Source organism: Camelus bactrianus, chromosome 8, assembly GCF_048773025.1.
Source record: "Camelus bactrianus isolate YW-2024 breed Bactrian camel chromosome 8, ASM4877302v1, whole genome shotgun sequence".
Classification (NCBI taxonomy): domain Eukaryota; kingdom Metazoa; phylum Chordata; class Mammalia; order Artiodactyla; family Camelidae; genus Camelus; species Camelus bactrianus.
In genome coordinates, this window is record NC_133546.1 from 47,032,586 (window position 1) to 47,053,756 (window position 21,171).

Below are 21,171 nucleotides of genomic sequence, written 5' to 3' on the forward strand. Positions count from 1 at the left end.
TCCATTTCTCAGATGGATAAACTGTCACTTAAATTATTCAAGAATTAGTCTTTGATGTCTACAGTCCTCTTAGAATGAAGTTTTTAAAATCCCCAATTCAGTGTACTAAATAACAGAATGTTTATGCTGTTTTAAATCTTCCATTGTGGAAAGAAACTTGTAGTTTTGACTTGCGGAATTGGTGAAATTGGATTGTTATCTTGAAATAAAGTTCTGTTGGGATACCTACTTTGGATTCTATAAACAGTCCTCTCTTCATATATTGTATTCCAGAAATTTGAATTTGTAAAGGAGATGGGGACTCGTATTTTAAGTTAAAAAAAAAATTCATAGGATAGGCCACATATTTAATAGTGAAATTTAACTGTGATATTAGTACTGTAAACCTGCATTTAGAGCATCATTCCTTTATCAATCCAGATTCCAACTTAAGAATATGCAAGACGGAAGAGTCCCTCCTCTCCATTCAGGTCACTGCAGTGTGGGTGGGAATCAGCGGTTCCAAGCTAGTGGGAAGGAAGGAAGTAGATGAGGAGTCCTTTGATACCCTGACTGGTGGACAGGGTTCTGGGAAAGCTCAGAAATAGCAGACATAATGAGTCCACAAGCTGGGCAGCTGTTTATCAATAAGGACATTTTTTATGATCCAGACACTGTATTTGGTAAGATAGATTCATTCTATTTTATGTAACCCCTTATTAATAAATTCTGAACCTATTTTAGTAAATTTCCTTCCCCCTTGTACTAGGTTTTGTAATTTCAAAACTTTTTAGCTTTATTTTAAGTATCAGAACATGAATTTTTAATGAGTTTTGTTGAACAATTAAGGCAAAGTTATTTAAATTCCCACAGATAACTTTAAAATTGCAACACTGTTGTACAACTTTTTACAGAAAAATCTGTAATTTTTCTGAATTGAAGAGGGCAGGGGTATTTTTCTGATCCTTATTGGGGGCTCTTGACTGCCTTTAAAATTGAGGGGGAATATAATTTTTTTTAACTCATGAAACAAATATGGTATGATGAATAGTTACAAATCAAACTATGATGAATCTGGGTTATCCCTGCAGAGGGACTGCCCCTACCATCCTCCCATATGAGGACTTTCTACCTTATGTCTTCTCTTTAATAACAGCTTATGATGTATAACTTTGATACCATAAAGTTCACCCTTTTAAAGTATACTAATCATTGATTTTTTTGAAAGTACAGTCACAAAATCGGTGAAACCATCACTGCTATGTAATTCCAGAACATTTTATCACCCCAGAAACACCACACACCCCATTAGCAATCACTCTTTCTTCCTTCCTTCCAGCCCATGACAAATTCCCCCTTCCTCCATTTCATGGCAACCACTAATCTACTTTCTTTCTCTGTGGATTTGCCTATTCTGAACATTTTGTATAAATGGAATCATAAAATATATGGCCTTTTGTATCTGGCTTCTTTCACTTTCATTATATTTCCATGGTTCATCAATGTTGTAGCATGTTTCAGTGTATTTACTTTTTATGGCCAAATAGTATTCCACTGTTTGGAGATAACACATTTTATTTATCTATTCACCGATTGATGGATGTTTAGATTGTTCCTATCTTTTGGCCATTATGAATAAATGCTGCTATGAACATTAATATACAAGTTTTTGTGTGGATATATACTTTCAGTTCTCTTGGGTAGATACATAGAAGTGGAATTGCTGGGTTATATGGTAATTCTGTGTTTAATCTTTTGAGGAACTGCCGGACTGTTTTCCAAAGCATCTGCACCATTTTGTATTTCACCAGAGTGTATGAGGGTTCCAATTCGTCTACATCCTTGCTAACACTTGTTATTTTCTTTTGCTTTAATTATAGCCGTCTTAGTGGGTATGAAGGGGTATATCATTTTGGTTTTGATTTGCACTTCCCTAATTACTAATGAAGTTAAACATCTTTTCATATGCTTACTGGCCATTTGTATATCATATTAGGAGAAATATCCTCAAATCCTTTGCTCTTTTTTAATTGGGTTGTCTTTACTATTGAGTTGTAAGAGCTCTTTATTTCTTCTGAATACTGATCCTGTATCAGATATATGATTTGCAGAAACCTCATACTGTAGGTTTTCTTTTCATTATCTTGATGGCGTCCTTTGAAGTACAAAGAATTTTAGTTTTGATTATGTCCAGCTTATTTTTTCTTTGGTTGCATGTGCTTTCAGATTGTCTTGCTAAATTCAGAGCCATAAGATTTCCTTCTGTGTTTTCTTTTAAGAGTTTTATAGTTCTACTACATTGCTTCTTTTCGTGTATTCTTTAGTGAAGTGTTATTTTTTTCAATTTCTTAATCAGCAGATTACTTCAACAGTGAGAGCTATAAAATATTTGTCACTTGTTTTTATTTGCTACTTCTAAAAACTCAAGGTTTATCAAATCTGCTTTTGCTGATTGTTAAGTGGGATAAATTATTAAAAATTATTTCTGTCAACAAAGTATCAACATTACCATCTTGAACTTTTATTTAGTATTCACTGTAAAGCCCACAGACCTTGCTCAAAGGCTGAGGATCTTGTAGCCCAAGTTTTGAAACACTTTCCTACTGAATAAGATGCTTGGCTGGACATTAAGAGAAGGAATTTCAGTTCTGAGATCAGTATAACCACTTTTACTTAGATGTTTCTTCCTGCTACTCTGATTTCTATATTGAAGAATACTGCTTAGTTATCTAAGTATACCATTAAGATAGAAATAGTCCGTATATAAAAGTGTCCTTTGATTCTTCAGTCAAAAACAGTTTATTAATTACATTACTTTTGTGGTAGCCTGCCTTTTTAGTGTGGCTTTGGATAAAGTTAGCAAAGGTGTTTTAAGGCTCTTATAGATAATGAAATTTAAACTATGATTCCCTTGGTATGATTTTGAAATCTTTTGGGAAAAATCTTAGAAGAAGTAAGATAATTACCATTAAGCACATCAATCCTAACACTTGTATAGGAAATTTCTCATTTGGCCGCTCTGCTAATAATTTCAGATAAAAAAAATTTAAAGCAATATAACTTGTTTTTAAATTGGCTGATAAACAGCATCACTGATCTCAATCTTGAGTAAGAGGGAAATAGTACCTCCCTGTAACATATTTTATTCAGTGAAAGAATATAAGGAAGATAAACCCATTGCCTGTATTTGAAAAAAATTTACCTTAACTATTTATGCAGCAAAATATATCTCACATTGTCTAGACAGAATTGTAATAAATATAACAGTTTAAATAAGACAAAACATAAACTTCAAACCAGATGTGTGGATATAATTCTGATGGGTGCTTTCATTTAATCATAGTCTCAATTAAGACACTACTGCTTTGAGGATTAAGTGTCCCTGACTATAATAATGACAGCCTTTCAGATGTTAATTATTATTTTTTAGAGTTGTCGGGAATATTAAAAGTGGACTTCAGACTCTGGTAGCAAGACTACAGAAAGTGCTTATTTTCAAGTCTCCTATTTCACTACATAAAGGATAAAAGTAGTCTGTTTAGGTGGCCCAGACTCCCCACCCGCTGTCCTCCCTGTCCCCCGACTTCCCACCACCAAAAGGACTGTTTACTGTAAAGGTCTGAAAGCATTCATTTGAAAATGGCCTGTTTTTTTTTTTTTTTTTTTTTTTTTTTTTACTTAATGAGGTATTGTAATTGTGTATATTCTTAAGCTAATTTTAACATGAGGCTTCTTTTGAAAAGCATGTGATACAAAATTTGACATGCATGAATATATCTTAGGCCAAATATGCATGTGACAGTTTGAAGCACATATCATGTGTCATTGTTGGTAAAGTCTGGCAGCATATCCTGTGTAAACCCCTATTTTCTTTTTCTTTGTGCCGCATACTTAATTCTAATTAACAAGACTTCAAAGGGAAGTGATGGTTGAATACCAATTATTTTTTATTCTCTCTGTTCTTGGTTCTGTAAAGACTAAATAGTCTTACCTTTCTTTGGCTCCACATTTAACTGTGATTTTAAAAGGGGGAATGAAAAGAACTAATCATTGTTAAGCACCTGTTGCATTAGGTGTTTTATGTATCTCATCTTATTTAATTGTTACAGTAGGCATTCAAAAATACATATTATTTCCATTTTTCAAATTTAGAAACAGACTCCCAAAGATTGATTTAATTTGCCATAGGTACACAATCAATTGTGTTGTAAGTTGGGATTCCAACCAAGCCTTTGCTAATTCCACTACATTTGACATTCCAAGCTTTATCTGCTAAGTTTGTAGCCCACTTTTCTCTCTTATCCACAAATTCCTCACAGGTACCATTATATTCCATCTGTCCTCTGAATACTTTATTGGGGAGGGGGCATATGAAAAGGAAGGATTGATGCTGTAGTCTGCCTGAAATGGCCTTATCTTTTTCTCTTTTTAAAAAAAAATTACATATTTCAGAAGATCTGGAAGATCTGTGTTCTCTCCTGTTTTCACCTTCTTTGGAAATTCCCTATTATTTTATTTTAATATATTACATTCTACCACACTTAGTGTATTTTACTTTGTATTTACTGGTATATCTTCCACACTTATAAAATGAAATTATATAATCAGTTGTGGTTTTTTATTTTTATTTTTGTTTTTGCTCTAGCTGCCAAAAAGCCCAGAGTTAAAGTTTGTGCTCGGGCCTTTAGATTTTCTCATAGCACTTTGTACATATTTCTGTTATCACTTAACAGTGTGTTACAATTATTTGCTTATGTGTGCATTGTTCATTTTTGTATCCACCAGCACAAGTGATACCTTTGTAATTGCTCAATAAATGTTTAATGAATGAAGATTTCTGATATATTTTCCCCTGCCTTCTGGTTGTTAGGCAGAGATCCCATACCTGAGTACTACTATAATTCTTTTTTGTTTGTTTGTTTTGTTTTGTTTTGTTTTGGCTGGACTCTTGACTCTCTGGACCTGGGCTGTTTGGGGATAAGAAAGGCAGTCATGAGGACTATGCCTAGTTGCCAAGACCACAGGCAGGAATTTACCCAAAGCACGTGAAATCAGCTCCCAAAATAAGAAGTGGAAAGTGAATCTTAAGAAGTGAAGCCAGAGATGAGAGCTGCCAATAAGATGAAGTGGAATCATAGGCAGGAAGGAAGATGTGATCAGAAAGTGAGAGATTTGAGAACAGGCTAGGAAGCAGAATCTGAAAGGATGTGGGGTGAATGGTTCTGAATGGAAGCTGTGAGCACTCTTAAGGGGTGGGACTAATTTTTGAGTTGCTAGATTAAAGGAGCTACTCAGGGCTGGTCAGAGAGCTTTGTGAAGGCAGAGACTGCTCATTTTTTGCTGAGTATCTCTAACAAGTACCTAATATAGTAAAAGAGATGAATTAAAGAATAAATGAATGAATTAGTGAAACATCTATTTTCTTATCATACAATTATTGCTCATAGCCACTCCCTGCATTTTCTTTGCCACATACAAGTTCATATCCTCATTATTTCTTAGGCAAACCAAAGGGACTCCCTAATTCTCCAATCTCTTCCAATTTTAATTTGTATTATAAACTGTATCGTATTAGTCTTCCCCCCCACTTCAATTTTTGTAAACTAAAAACAAAAATAGTTCACTTATTTCTCCTACCCCCCTCCCATCCCTCACTTCTAGCAACCACCAATCTGTTCTTTGTATCAATGAGCTTGGTTTGCCAGTTTGTTTTTTTAGATTCCACCTATAAGACATGGAATCATTCTAAGAAACATGTGTTAATAGTTTTTGTTATTATACATATGCTTTTGTTATAAGCAGTTGCAAATCTTTTTTTTTAACATAGTCAGGAAATAATACAATATTCTTCATACCATCATTAATGGAATATCAGTGACCACATGATTCTCAAAAGTAGTTTTTTTTTATTGAAGTACTGTCAGTTACAGTGTATCAGTTTCTGGTGTACAGCATAATGTACCAGTCTTGCATGCATATATATATATGTATTTGTTTTCATCTTTTTTCCATTAAAGGTTATAGCAAGATATTGAGCATAGTTCCCTGTGCTATACATCAAAAGTAAAGTATTGTACTGTGGTTTTTTACTAAGAATCTATAAGGAAAGTTTTACTGGTATTCATCATTGTTACCATTTGTTAATCATGAAGCTTTCACTACTTACTGTGTAAAGCTTTTGAACTATAGTAGATTTAGTTATTTTAAAATTGTGTCAAGTGAAAATACACTGATTTTGATGGCCCTAGTAATTGTTGCTGAGATTTTTAATATTGGAAGTAGCTTTTGTGCAGGGATAGCATACTTAAGAGTTATTTGTGGATTTTTGGACTTGTATATTATAAAATCTAGTTTTTCTAATGCCTTTCAGTTTAATTCATACTAGCTATAAATATAACTTTATATAAAAATAAGAACAGTCTTTTTCACTTCTTGATATTTTTATAATTCATTCTTTTCCAGATTTAATTTTTCTAAAACACATCGTACTACCCATATAGTTAATGAAGTAAATCTAGTTACATTCTCTGTTAATCAGTAGGCGTTGCTAATTGCAGTTGTTGTTCAGTATAGCTGATTAAAAAAAAAAAAAAAACTACAAACCTAACAAGTTAAATCCTTTGATATAGTTAAGTAACTCTTATAAGTCAAATAAATTTTACTTACTAATATAGTAAGCCAATCTTCATGACTTTTTCAGGGGACTTAAAAGCAAAGCATATGCATAAATTAGCTGATGCTACACCTGGAGAAATACAGCATATATTAATACTTCTATCAATATAATACTTGTTTCTTCAGCTTAACCAAGAGAATAGAATGCCAGTCTAAAGCTTACTGAAGCAAAAGTTATCGATTAATTTTACAGCAAGTCAGATGAGAGCCTGAATCTGGATACTACTAACTAGGATGGTTTTATCCAAGCTATTCTAACAAACTGGGCCCTTTGTCAAAAGATCTTCACAGAACGTTTTGCAGAGCAAGTTTTGCTTTTTAATTTTGATGAGGGTCCAGTTTATCAGTATTTCCTTTTATGGATCTTGTTTTTGGTGTCAAGTTCTAGACTAGTTTTGAGTTTAGTCCTTAAGTGACTTTGCTTTTTTTTTTTTAAACATTACAACATAAGCTGAATTTCATGATTCTGGACCTTTTAACATCTAGACAAGTGAGCTGAGAGAAAATAGATTTGAAGCTAAAAGGAAATAAAACTGAAGTCTGCTAAATTGGGATAGTATTAAGTTAAAATATTCATTATATTACTCTCAAACCTTGTTGATGACGGTGGTGGTGGTGGTGGTGGTGTGTGTTTTAGGATGTGTTTAGGTGGTTGTGTGCACCATGACTGTGCTGTACAGGTATTTTATCATCTCAGAAACTTTGCATTGTAGATACTACCTCCATTTATATCCATGCATATATATCCAAACTTGATTCACTAAAATTTTACAAATTTAACTTAAAAATTTCCTTTGCTTCTGTTTAGTATACCTCCAGGTATACTCCATTTACATCAACAGCGAAACTTTTCCATATAGGAAAAAGTTACTGTTTCAGTGGTGAGGATGCATGAGTACAGAAAGGGTGGGCAACAGTCAGCCAGTAGCACCCCAATTTTGTATTCAATTTGGTGTGTTTAAGAAATGACTAACATAAGTGATTTAAAAAAATAACAAGAGTAGTTTCAAAGATGACTTTACTAAGTCACGTTATTTCTCCTGAGAAAATAACAGTGTTTCTTGGAAGTCACTGAAATAGTTTGCATATTTACAAATTATGTCTAGGTTAAGTAAGTGTGGTATAGTCCTGCTACAGTGGCTTTCTTGTCTATCAGGCTAAGATTCAGATTACCATGGATATTGTTAGCATTGTCTGGTTTCATGCATGCTTAATCAAAGTTTAAAAAATTCATTCATGTTCGTGGAGTTTTTGTATTTTTAAAATTCTTGCATATTCAGAAGGAAGATAGCTTTTAAATACTTAGTCTTATTATTTAGTCTTCTCTGCTAAACTCCACCTTAGGTTTGATGAGATCTGTTAAGAAATTTGCATGAATGTGCCCTCTATTCCCATTGCCCTCTAGAACCTCTGTATAGTACTTGAATGCCTGATCAGTCTGTGGAGGGCTTTTTTTTTTAAGGGTAATTCCCAGAGTTGAGCAGTTTTCATAACCTTTGGTGTTACTTACTCAGACACTTAATGCTCTTTTCTAGCGTACTAAATTTTTAAGAATGTAAGTTTTTAAAGGCACTCAAATAAGTGTTAAACATAATGTTTATTAAAGTTTTGATTGGAGTATTTTGGGTCTTTGTCTTTTAATAAAGGTTTTTGTTATATGAGAAACAGCAGTTTACTTTGGTGAGAGTTTTCTTGGTTACCATCCTGCAGAATTTATTTAAGAATATGTTAATATTACTGGGGCTTTTTACCTCCCCACAAGCAAATAACGTCATTATAAAAGTTGTTAAAGTAATAACTTTATTATAACTGCTCTGGTGCAGACATAGTAAACAAACTTACAGTTAACAGAGGGGGAAGGGGGATGGGAAGGGATAAATTGGGAGCTTGAGATTTGCAAATACTAACAACTATATATAAAATAGATTAAAAAATTTTCTTCTGTATAGCACAGGGAACTATATTCAATATGTTGTAGCAACTTATAATGAAAAAGAGTATGAATGTATGTATGTATACATATGACTGAAATATTATGCTGTATACCAGAAATTGACACATTGTAACTGACTCTACTTAAATTAAAATAAAAAAAAGACTGTGTTCCGATTTGGGAGAGAGTTGAAAAAAAGTACAGAGAATTATAGCCATTTTTTCTAGGAATAGAAGTAGAGGAGAATTTCTGTTTTTAAAATGTAGCTAAGACTGCTGGGTCTTTCCTGTTTAGCACATTGTTTTCAAGTTTTTATATTATAGTGTGTATTATATTATTATAGCTAAGCCACCTCACAGTTCTGTCACCAAATAGGGAGTGAATGAATCTTGAAAAGATTTATTTGACTTTGCTGAAAACCTTTGTGTTTTCAGATTGGAGCATGGATGATACATTTTAACTTTTTTTTAATTAGGGATACAGTTCTGCCCCTCATTTTCCACTGACCGGGTCCCAGTTGTCATCACATAGGTTTGCATTATTCAGCTTCTCACTGGTCATCCTGATGTTACCTCTTAACCAAGTCATTGTACACAGTGCTGCTTTCCATTAGCCTTTAGAAAAAGCCTCTTTCATCACGTCACTTCCTTTGCTAAAAAGTCTTAAAAGCCTCTTCATTGCCTGGAAGATAGAAAGCCCTAAGTGGGTGCTATTTTAAATTATTACTGCAGTCCCTGATTTATTTATTTCTTCTCTGGACTCATCTAACCTTTATTATCTTCACATAGTTAATCCTTGATTGTGCATGATACTGTTCTCATTTTCATCTTATGGAAAAGTATAAGCTTCCTAAATTGAAAGATATCAATCATACTTTTAAAAAATGAAGAGTTTAGTGAAGTGAATTCACATTATATTCAGTGCATATTAATTATCAGAATTTTAGTTTTTTCATACTTTCTCCATACTCTCAATTGTATTGTTGTAATACCATTTTTAACATTTATTATGTATTTACTGAATACATAGTATAAAGTGAGGGAAGATACTCACCTGCTTCCACTACATCTGTCTTTTCTTACATTTTAGAGTATGTCTGCACTTAAAACCAGATTATTTTTTACCAAATCTGGTAAAACTTGTTGAGATATACCCCTATGATTTAACAGTAAACAGACAAAAAACTTGTCTTTCAAGGCTAGGTATTTAGAATCATTTTCTTATAAAATATAAGGTATTACTTTGTTTTTACAGATTTTTTCACTCCAGAAAGCTTAAAATAAAAACTTAACATCTTAAAATGAAATAACAGTTAAGAGTTGTGGAGGGGGGAGTGTTACTCTCTTCATCATGTATTTATTTACATACCTCGTGCTTGGCACAGTTCTTCAGTTATTCCCACAACAAACTTAAGAAATATAGACTGTCTCAAATTTCCAAAGAAACTGAGCACTCATAAACAACAGTGCTGTTAGTCATAGATTGACCGATTCTGGAGCCTTTGCACTCCGTCATGGGGATAATTCCATCATTTGCTCCTAGGGAGGGAATTTGGGCAAATGAAACTTAGTTTTTTAAATGGGTAGATGATTGACATTATTAGCAATAAATTATGACATAGTGCTAAGAACAGTTGTCAGAGGAAATGCTGCACCTACTATTCTGAAAATGTTTGAACCAATGGAAAAGTTAAAATAATAAAACAGCTAAGACCATATAATACCCTTCACCTAGATTTACCAGTAATTAACATTTTTCCACGTTTGTGGTCTCTCTGTCCCTGTGCACACAGACACACACAGACTCTCTCACACACATACACACACACCCCCTCCCTTCTTCCTTTGCCACCCCAGCCATATCAAGGTAAGTTTCAAACATGTTACTTTATTCCTAAATGCCTGATTATGAATTTCTTAAGAATAAGGATATTGTCCTTATAACCATTATCAACCTAAGAAATTTGACATTAATTCAATAATACTAGATAATGAATTCAGTAATATTCATTAGATAGTGAATAATGTTCATTCTTTATTCCCCAGTTACTGTAAAAATGTGTTTTATAGCTGATTTAAAAATTTTTTCTTCTCCAATCCAGTATTCAGAGCTTATGTTTTGTGTTTAGTTATATCTTGTCAATCTCTTTTAATCTTTTCGTATTATTTTAATTTTTTTAATACCTTTGACTTTTTTTGAAGTGTCCAGGCCAGCTATCTTTAGAATGCTGCATGCTCTGAATTGTCTTATTGCTTTCTCATGATTGGATTTACTTGAGTTTATATTAAGCCTTTTTGGCCATAATACCACATTTATGATGTTGTATGCTTCTCATTACACTATCAGAAGGCATCTAATGCCAGCTTTAAATTTCTGATCTATTGATTTGTCGTTTGCAGCAACAAAGACTTAATTGTTTGAAATCTGTTTTCATTTTTCAAATAGACAACAACTGAACGGCCTTTCATTCAGAAGCTTTTTCGTCCTGTGGCTCCAGATGGACAATTGCACACACTAGGAGATCTTCTAAAAGAAGTTTGTCCTTCTGCAGTTGCCCCTGAAGGTAGTATAATCAGTAACATTAAAATTTATCTCTCATTTCTCTCTTCTTCTGACACTTACTGATTACTTCAGGAAGATATTTTCTTTATCATATAAAGAAAACTCTTTTGAAACAGAAGCACTTAATATTTATTATTTTATAAATTATTGACACTAACGAAATAAGGAATTCACTCTCTTGGCAAAATAAAATGCACTTTTAAAATTACTTTCTTATATTTCTGCTGCCCTGAATCTTTCACTTGTGAATTCAGTTCCGGTAAACATTGTTTTTAATCTTGCATTGTGTTTATTCATTCTAAAGAAATAAGAAATCATTTTTAAAAAAAATCTTACCTTTGGTTGATATCTTAAAAGTTCAAGATATTGAATAATGGATGCGTATTTTACTTGAATTTTTGCTACTCTCTACTGTTTTTACTCAGCATTGTTCTCTTGGCCTTTGATGCTTCACAAGTCTAGTTGAGAACTTGTCCTGTTTCATGGTCCTCATTTTGTAGCTTAGGTTAGAATTGTTTTCCTGTAAGTGAAGGAAAGTATAAAAATGGCTGAATTCTGTTTTTTTAATTGCAACATAAGCAATGGTAAGAAAATGCAGTAGACCAGGGGGGAAAATGCTACAGACCCGTAACTCATAGCACTATTGACACACACACATGTAGATACACACAAGTATTTGAGGTGGGGGGGTGTATATAAAATTATATGTCCTGCTTTTTTCACCTGAGCATAACATGAGCATATTTTTAGTCATTAAAAATTCTTTAAAGCTATTTTTTTTTAAAAAGAGCAGCAGTGTGGTTCTTTATATCTATATGCCATAATTTGATCATCACTGTATTACTGAGTGACTTGTCTTATTCTTGGTTACTAAGCTATAGGGGAAATTTCAGTCATATATTACTGTGTTTGTTAATATATTGCATAGACTTGTATTTATTATATAGAAAACATTTTTTAAATTGCCAGTTTAAATCCTTACGGGAATAGGTAAGGCATAAATTAATATAAAGGTAATACTTCAAGATGCTATGTTTCTTATTAACGTATCCCAATTTAGGATGATGGCAGTATTATTTACATACTTGTATCACACAGTTCAAGAAGTGTGTAGTATATCTGTGGAAATGGTTTGTCTATTAAGTAGAAACAATAGGATTGGGAGGAATATTGATATTCCAGCCTAAAAGACTAAATAAAGAATATGGTGCTCAAAATGTGTGCCATTTGGCCTGTGACGGTAACTATTTTTCTTAGTCAAATATGCTTGCCTTTCCTGGCATTCCTATGTATATCCAGCACTTTGAAAAGATGCAAAATCTCAATAGGAGGAATGGAGAAGGGGGACATCTAAAGTACCATCAGAACCAGTACCAGAAGGGATTGATAAAGAAGATCATTGACCACTTCTCAAAATTATGAAAATTGAACAAATATGATTGCCTCAAGAGATTATAAAGGTATTTGATATGGCCTTAATGTGTTATTTGTCATCACTATACTCTGCTAGTCAAGGTGTTTGATGCTGGCCTACACATCTCATATCTCTAATGCTGGGATAAATGTTTACTCAGTATTTCAATTACTAAATTCTTTCTTTCTGTCACTACCTGAAACATTATTTATGATCTTTGAATCATGATGTAATGAACAGCAAGTTGATTGTAGTACTATCTTAGAATCTTAATCTATCTTTATTGCTTTGTAGTTATAGTTTTCAGTAGGAGTTTGAGTTAAATTTTTTTCCAATTCTGTGATTTTTTTTTTAGTAAATTTATAGAATTGTGCAGCCATCACCACAATCTAGTTTTAGAATATTTTCATCACTTCAAAAGTTCCCATGTGATTCTTTGTAGCTAATTTCTGCTTCCACTGCCAGTTGTAGACAACTACTTGTCTGCTTTCTCACTCTGTAATTTTCCTCTTGGCTATTTCACGTAAAAAGAGTCACAAAATTGCAACTGATTTTTTTTCACTTACCATCATGTCTTTGGCTTTGGGCATTTGGGTTGTTTCCACCTTTTTACTTTTATGAATAATGCTGCTATGAACATTCACATACAGGACATATGTTTTCATTTTTCCTGGGTAGATTCCTAGGAGTGAAATGGCTGGGTTGTATGGTAAGTTGGTACTTATTTTTTAATGAAACTGCTAAACTAGCAGGGAGGGTATAGCTCAAGTAGTAGAGTGCATGCTTAGCATGCACAAGGTCCTGGTTTCAATCCCTAGTATCTCCTCTAAAAATAAATAAATAAACCTAATTACCCCTCCCCAAAAAGAAAGTACTAAACTTTTCCAAAGTGTCTGCACCATTTTACAGTTCTACCAGCAATGTATAGGGGTTCCAGTTTCTTCACTTCCTCACCATTGTGTGTTTTTTGTCTTATAGCCAGCCTAGTGGTTGTGTAGTGGTATCTCATGGTGGTTTTTTAAATATCCCTAATAACTAATGAGGTAGAGTGTTTTCATGTGCTTATTATTATTCATGGATTTATTTGGTGAAATGTCTATGTAAATCCTTTTCTCATTTTTTTCATAGATTATGTATCTTCTTAATACTGAGTGTTGAGTTATTTATATATTCTGGATACAAGTCTTTTATCAGACATGATTTGTAATTATTTTCTCCTGGATCTTATCTTTTCATTTTCTTCTGAAGAGTAAAAAATATTTAATTCTGAGGAAGTCCTGTTTATCAAGGTTTTTTAATATATTTTATTCAGTAAAATAATTAATTTTTTTCTAGTAGATGATACATTTATATAGTTCCAAAATCCAAAAGTATATAAAGGAGTATAGTGAAAAGTCTCTGTCCCAACTCCTATACACAAAACCCTGTCTCAGTTCCCTGCTCCAGAGACAACCATTGTTGCCATTTTCCTGTAAATCCTCACAGGAATAGTTAAGTAAACTTTATTTTTGAACTCAAGTTGTAGAAATTTGGACTGAGATATTCCCAGCAGGTTTTATTGATTCATTATCTTTTATTGTAAGGGTTTGTTTGTATTTTTTAAAATCTATTTAATGTCTATTTTGCTACATTCTTGAAGATTTGAGAATATAGACTAATTTTTCCATTTGAAGTGTAATTAAGAGATTAATCTTTTTTTATTGAAGTGTAGTTGATTTACAGTGTTGTGTTTATGGTGTACAGCAGAGTGATTCAGTTATACATGTGAATGTATTTCAGATTCTTTTCCTTTATAGTTTATCACAATATAGTTGAATATAGTTCCCTGTGCTATACAGAAGGACCTTGTTGTTTATCCATTTTGTATGCAGTAGTTTGTATCTGCTAATCCCAACTCCTAATTTATCCCTCCCCCTCCCTCTTTCCCCTTTGATAACTAACTATAAGTCTGTTTTCTATGCCTGTGGGTCTCTTCTATTTTGTAAATAAGTTCATTTGTACCATTTTTTAGATTCCACATATCAATGATATCATATGATATTTCTCTTTGACTTATTTAGTGTGATAATCTCTAGGTCCATCCATGTTTCTGCAAATGGCATTTCATTCATTTTTATGGCTAAGGAATATTCCATTTTATATATATACACACACACACCACATCTTCTTTATCCAGTCATCTGTGGATGGACATTTAGGTTGATTCCACGTCTTGGCTATTGTAAGTAGTGCTGCTATGAACATTGGAGTGCATGTACCTTTTCAAATTAGCATTTTCTTCAGATACATGCCCAGGAGTGGAGTTGCTGGATTTTATAACTCTATTTTTAGTTTTTTAAGGAACCTCCATATTGTTTTCCATAGTGGCTGTACCAATTTACATTCCCACCAACAGTGTAGGAGGGTTCCCTTTTCTCCACACCCTCTCCAGCATTTATTATTTGTAGACTTTCTAATGATGACCATTCTGATCTATGTTAAGTGATACCTCATTGTAGTTTTGATTTGCATTTCTCTAATAATTAGCAATATTAAGCATCTTTTTGTGTGCCTCTTGGCCATCTATATGTCTTCTTTGGAGAAATATCTATTTATGTCTTCTGCCCATTTTTAGACTGGGTTGTTTGTTTTTTCATTATTGAGTTGTATGAGCTCTTTGTTGTATTTTGGAAATTAAGCTCTTGTCAGTTGCATCATTTGCAAATATTTTCTCCCATTCTGTAGGTTGTCTTTTCATTTTGTTGATGGTTTCCTTTGCTGTGCAAAAAAGCTTGTAAGTTTGACTAGGTCCCATTTGTTAATTTTTGCTTTTATTCCTGTTGCTTTGGGAGACTGACCTATGAAAACAATGCTGTGAAACATGTCAGAGAGTGTTTTGCCTGTGTTTTCTTCTAGAAGTTTTATGGTGTCGTGTCTTATATTTAAGTCTTTAAACCATTTGAGTTTATTTTTGTGTATGGTGTGAGGGACTGTTCTAACTTCATTAACTTACATGCAGCTGTCCAGCTTTCCCAGCACTACTTGCTGAAGAGACTGTCTTTTCTCCATTGTACATTCTTGCCTCCTTTGTCAACGATTAATTAACCATTGGTGTATGGGTTTACTTTTGGGCTCTTTGTTTTGTTCCATTAATCCATACGTCCATTTTTGTGCCAGTAACACACTGTTTTGATCACTGTAGCTCTGTAGTATTGTCTGAAATCTGGGAGGGTTATGCCTTCTGCTTTGTCCTTTATCCATAGGATTACTCTGGCAATTCTGGGTCTTTTATGATTCCATATAAATTTTAGTATTATTTATTACAGTTCTGTGAAAAATGTCATGGGTAGTTTGGTAGGGATCACATTAAATCTGTAGTTTGCTTTGGGTTGTATGGCCATTTTAGCAATATTAATCCTTCCAGTGCAAGAACATGGGATTAATTATTTTTATAGTGACAGAGATGGGACCCATAAGCCTTATACCTGCCCCCACTGCAAGCATTGGCCTTCAGTTATTCATTTCTCTGCACTGTATTTTTCTTTTTGAATACTCTGTAATATTTTAGAGAACATCAAAAAATGTTTTTATCAATTAATAGTAAACTGAAATTTAAGCTAAGCTACCTAATTGTACTTTTCTTAGGTGTTTTTTGACAATCTACTTTACAAAATATTGTGTCATTTAAAATGTATTTCTTTATAAGATCCTTGACTATTGAGTGGGAACATCACAATGAGACTCAAAACCTTAATAAAACTGTCCTACTGTAAGGATCTGTTCCCCCAGCCAGCAGCACAGTCATCAACAAATACAAAGAACGATGAGGGAAAACTTACTGGAGGGAGACCAAGAAGAAATTGGGTGTTAGTTTTGTATTTGAATCTTTAAAGAATCATATAATTGTTCAACCTTACCAACAGTTATTTCAGTTCAGCCTTTTAGTTTTTTTAGATGATTTGCTAAAGGTCTTTTAGCTGCCTAATTGCAGAACTAGGTTTAGAACTGAAGTCTTCATCTCCTAGTCCATATTTTTATTTTCACCTTTTCAACCTTTTAGCCACTCACAGGTTTAATCCACAAACCTGTCTCTTTGGTGATTTCAGATGCAGTAGGTAGCTGTCTTTGTGTGACATACTTGTTCCCACCCAAACTGTCATGTGTTTGCATCAATTAAGGAAAGACACATGCCATACCCACACTTCACTGAAATGATGTAAATAGCACCTATACTTTTGAGGTACTTTTGATGGTACTTTCATGCCAGGAGGAGGCCACATTTCTAACACCAGTACCTTATCTTTGGAAAAACTTTTATTTGTCTCTTCCTTTTGTCACCTCATATTGGAAAATAACTGTCATTTCAGGATCTGTGGGGAGTATTCGAAACATCAAGTCACTCTTTCAATAAAGAACTGTTTACTGTCTAGTTCAGCACACCTGTGATGCTGTCAATTGTGAAGCATTTTGAAACACCTGCACCCAACTTAAGTTGAAAGCAAAAGACTAAGGTTGGGCGGGTATGGATAAGAACTGGCTGTCATCACGTGATAAAAAGAGAAAGTGCTTCATAAAAGTTATTTGGCACCATTGTCTACGACTCCTTACAACAAATGATTCATGCATGAAGGAATTTTGCCTTATTTCATCACATGAAGATAGAATGTACTAATATTCACAAAGACATGCTTTAGGTCATTGTTCTTGTGGAATAACTAATGATGAGCTGCTTTATGTGTTTCTTCTGTTATTGTTTTATAAGTGGCAGAGGAGTTAGTCAGGGTAACAGGAAGTAACCAAAGGTGAACTCAGGTAAGGTTTTTCTGTGGTGCCAGTTATAGTTAAGATAATTCAGAGCTAAGCTTTCTGTACCAGACCTGAAGTGAAATATTTCTTTCTTTGTTCATTAAAAACAACGTACAAAAATAAACCAATTAAAGAAACCTAAAACTAAAGACCATAGCTTTTTTACTTTGAAGAATACAAAACACCTATAAGCTTTGCCCAATCATATTTCATTTCCCAATTTTCTAATGTAATGTATAAAAATCTAGTAAGTTAAAGGACTCTGAAAATAACAGCGACCATTCTCGCCTTTATAAATTTATTTCAAAGTTCCAGCTGATCAGTTCTCTGTAACAGTTGGGTTGTTGTAATCCTGAATTTATATTTGATATTGTACAAATGAAGTGTATGTGTAGGGCAAGGCTTACATTCAATGGCAAATTAGTCAGGTTTCTCTGCATCTCTCTTACCAGCAAGTACAATCCTCTAGCCACTTACCTTTTTCCATTTCTGCCCTGCTTCCTGGGAATTTATTTACTCCTTGAGACCCTTCTCACTTACCATTTAATTTTTGAGTTCCATTTGATGTTGTAGATTTCATTATTCATCAGTCAATTTCTTCACATCATACTGTCTTCTACACTGGGGTTACTGGGATGTGTAAGACCTATTCCCTGCTTTTAAGAAACTTTAGTCCAGTTGGAGTGGGCAGAAAGAAGCACAGATATGGCTTGTGTAGGATTGGAGATATGCAGAGAATATTAGAAAGAATTATTGTCTTATCTATTCTGGAGTGGGTAGTAAAGACCGAGCTAAGTCTTAAAAGATGAGCAGAAGTTAGTTGCAAAGGAGGGACCAGGTCACACATACCAGATGACCACTGTAGTAGAATCCTTCACCAGCTACCCAGGGGCTTGTTGCTAAAGGGTAATGTCTGGTCTGAAATGCTCATTTAAAATGTCCCTACTCTATTTGTGAAGGACTAGCCTTTTTTTTCTACTTCTCTCCTATAAATGTGCATAAGATTTTCAGTGAGTTCAGAGATGTAGGGGAAAGCACTGAGGAACTAAGTAACTAAGATTGATCTGTTATTTGCTTGGTTAGTACATTGGAAGATAGTTATAACAACTGAGGCTAAGGGAGTCATAGTATCTGATTTAGGTAGTCTAACTTGAAAATTATATTTTTTACACACTTTATGAGAAAGCACAGAGTACTTTCTACAAAAAATAAGAAAAGATAACGTATTCACATTTTTTCTCCTTCGCTCTGTAACGTATGATTAGATTGTTTTATAAAGTGAATTAACTGATGTTGCAATAATTTTCTTCAGACATAAAGCAATTAGAGACAAGAAATATCTAGATCTCATGTTACTCATCTGAAGCAGATCCTTCAATTTGAATTGTGAACCAACAGTTGGTGCTTTTGTCAGCATGATGACACTGACCCCCTCAAAGAGGTGGCATTTCAGTTTGCCAGTTCATACCACAGAAACGTAAGACCTTCAAACCCCAAATTTCATCAGAATGAGGGTTCGGAAGTAAGAATAATAATCACTTTACGGTTTTATTAGTTCTTTTTTCACTCATTTAAAATTGTTTTTATTCTAGTATCCCTTTGTACCTTCACACTGTTTGATTTAGAAGGTCATTCAGTAGTTGCTTTTTTTTTTTATTAATGGTTCTTACTCTAAAAAATAGGGATGTTACCCGCTATCCACCTGATGGTTAGAAGGTTTAAATGAACAAAAGGTTTAGTTAAGTGAGATTTCATGATTTCATATTTTTCCAAGGTTTTACAACTAACATTACTGTTTTCTTACGGGTTTGTTATTATTTTTTCACAAATAACTGTACTCATAAGAAATTTACCAAGTGGAGTTAGCAAGAAGCAGTTTTGTTTTTTCTTGTTGTCATTTGTTTTTAATCCCACTCTGCAGAGAAAGGGACTTGTTGATGTTCAGCATCTGCACGGAAGATATAAATGTGCAATGAGCTCTAAATGTAAACTGATGTTGTAACTGCTTCTACCTCGGATTATGGCAGGAGTTCCATGCTACTGAGCTTTCTGCTTTTTTTAGAAATTAATTTATGGATGTGATTAGGAGTGCCAGAAGTGTGGCTCTGATAGGAAATAAGTAAACTTATTCTACTACGGCATCTCCATAGTCACTGCAGCCAGCTGGATTATCATATACTTGTTAAAATATATTAAAAGGAAAAATCTTAAGGCAGGAGGTCTGAAAGTGTTGCTGCTAGTGAAAGTTTCTCACTGAAGACTGTAAGCAACAGAACACACATTTGTTTGAAGTTTCAGCTGGTCACAAGTAACCTTGGAAGACCCATTCATAATTTTGCTGTAATACCATGAGCCTGACATGTGGGACTGGGTCACTGGACTGTAATGTCATCCTAACACTCTCTGCTTTTCATTGTTTTCTCTCCCTGGATGGGCATTTTATGTTAAAAAAAAGAAAGAAAAGAAAAAAGATACAGTGTCATTCACAGTGGTAAAACAAAAAGTTCTTCAAATATAGCCCTCATGGACAAAGGTCTACTATACCCAAGTTTGGACAGAAGCAATTTATTAGGCTTATTTTAAACTTGATAATTACAACATATTTTCTTAAGTTATCATTATGCCACCAAACTCTAAACTGAGTCAAACTCTTTGCCTCAGTTGTTTCATTCTTCCTTCATCTCTGTGCTTTGTCTCAACACGTGGGTAGTATGGACTAATCTCAGTGATGCAGTCTGTTAATGACTTAATCCATTATACATGTCTTTTCTAAAATCAAAGAAATAATAAACTAATTATTTTTGTTGTTCTTCATTAGCGAAGATGAGATTACTGGGCCTGTCAGAAGATGCCTCTGATTTCCTTTATTCCCAAGAAGTTAAATGAATTAACTTGACTTTTTCAAAAGTGGGAACAGATACTTGCACAATTAATATTTCATCTTTAGCACTAGAAAACAAAATTCCCTTAACAAAATAATAACACATGCAGGTAATTAAAAGCAAGTCATCTCTTCATTAAAACAAGTCCTGTGAGACCTCAGTCTGGCCGTATATAAACAGTGTAATTATTGCCTATATTTTAAATAAAACTGTTAGTTCTGAACTATTCTGTAATTCAAACTTGACAAATATAAATGGGCCCTATTACACCCAACTAGAATTACTGGATCATTTTAGGAAAGCAGATTAAAAACATTTGAACCTATATTTTCAAAGTTTTACTTCGTTTTGGGGAGGTTTTCTTGAAATGAACAAGTTTTGTTTTTAATTGAAGTATGGTTGATTTACAGTGTTGTATTTCTGGTGTACAGCATAGTGGTTCAGATACATATGTGTGTATGTATATATATATTCCTTTTCCTATTCTTTTTCAATATAGACTATTACAAGATATTGGATATAGTTTCCTATGGTATACAGTAGGACCTTGTTGCTCCTCTGAAATGAACAAATTTTAATTCCTAACTTGTATCATATTTTTATCTTATTATCAAGAGCCATTTAATCAGTCTATTTAAATGGTCTTATAATCAATTAATCTAATACACTGTTCTTATAGCTAATTTGGGGGGATTTTCTTAAGTTTAAATTTTGGTTTATTACCTCCTCATTAAGAAATATAAAGGTTATAAAGCAAAAGTCAGTGGAAGAATTAACATAGACAGGCTTTGAAAGCTTATATAGAATGTTAAGAGTCAAGGCTCTGGGAATATTTTGGACAGAAGTAAAATATATATATAAATATATATAAAATATAAAATGTACACATGGAAAAAGATACGTGGTATATATTAACTGTGATATCATATGTTCATTAAAAC

General features: G+C 33.4%; 1 protein-coding gene across 6 annotated transcripts in view; it reads left to right on the forward strand.

Moving 5' to 3' along the window:
* Positions 1-21,171, forward strand: part of ATG5 (autophagy related 5) — a 103,486-nt gene that overhangs the window by 74,157 nt on the left and 8,158 nt on the right. For 5 of the 6 annotated variants that reach the window (XM_074368566.1, XM_074368567.1, XM_010965367.3 and 2 more), the window contains one exon: positions 11,033-11,150. In XM_074368566.1, coding sequence (XP_074224667.1) covers positions 11,033-11,150 — 118 coding nt within the window. Of the gene's footprint in view, positions 1-11,032; positions 11,151-12,448; positions 12,610-21,171 lie in introns of all 6 variants that reach the window. The other variant, XR_006728414.2, reaches the window with a different exon arrangement.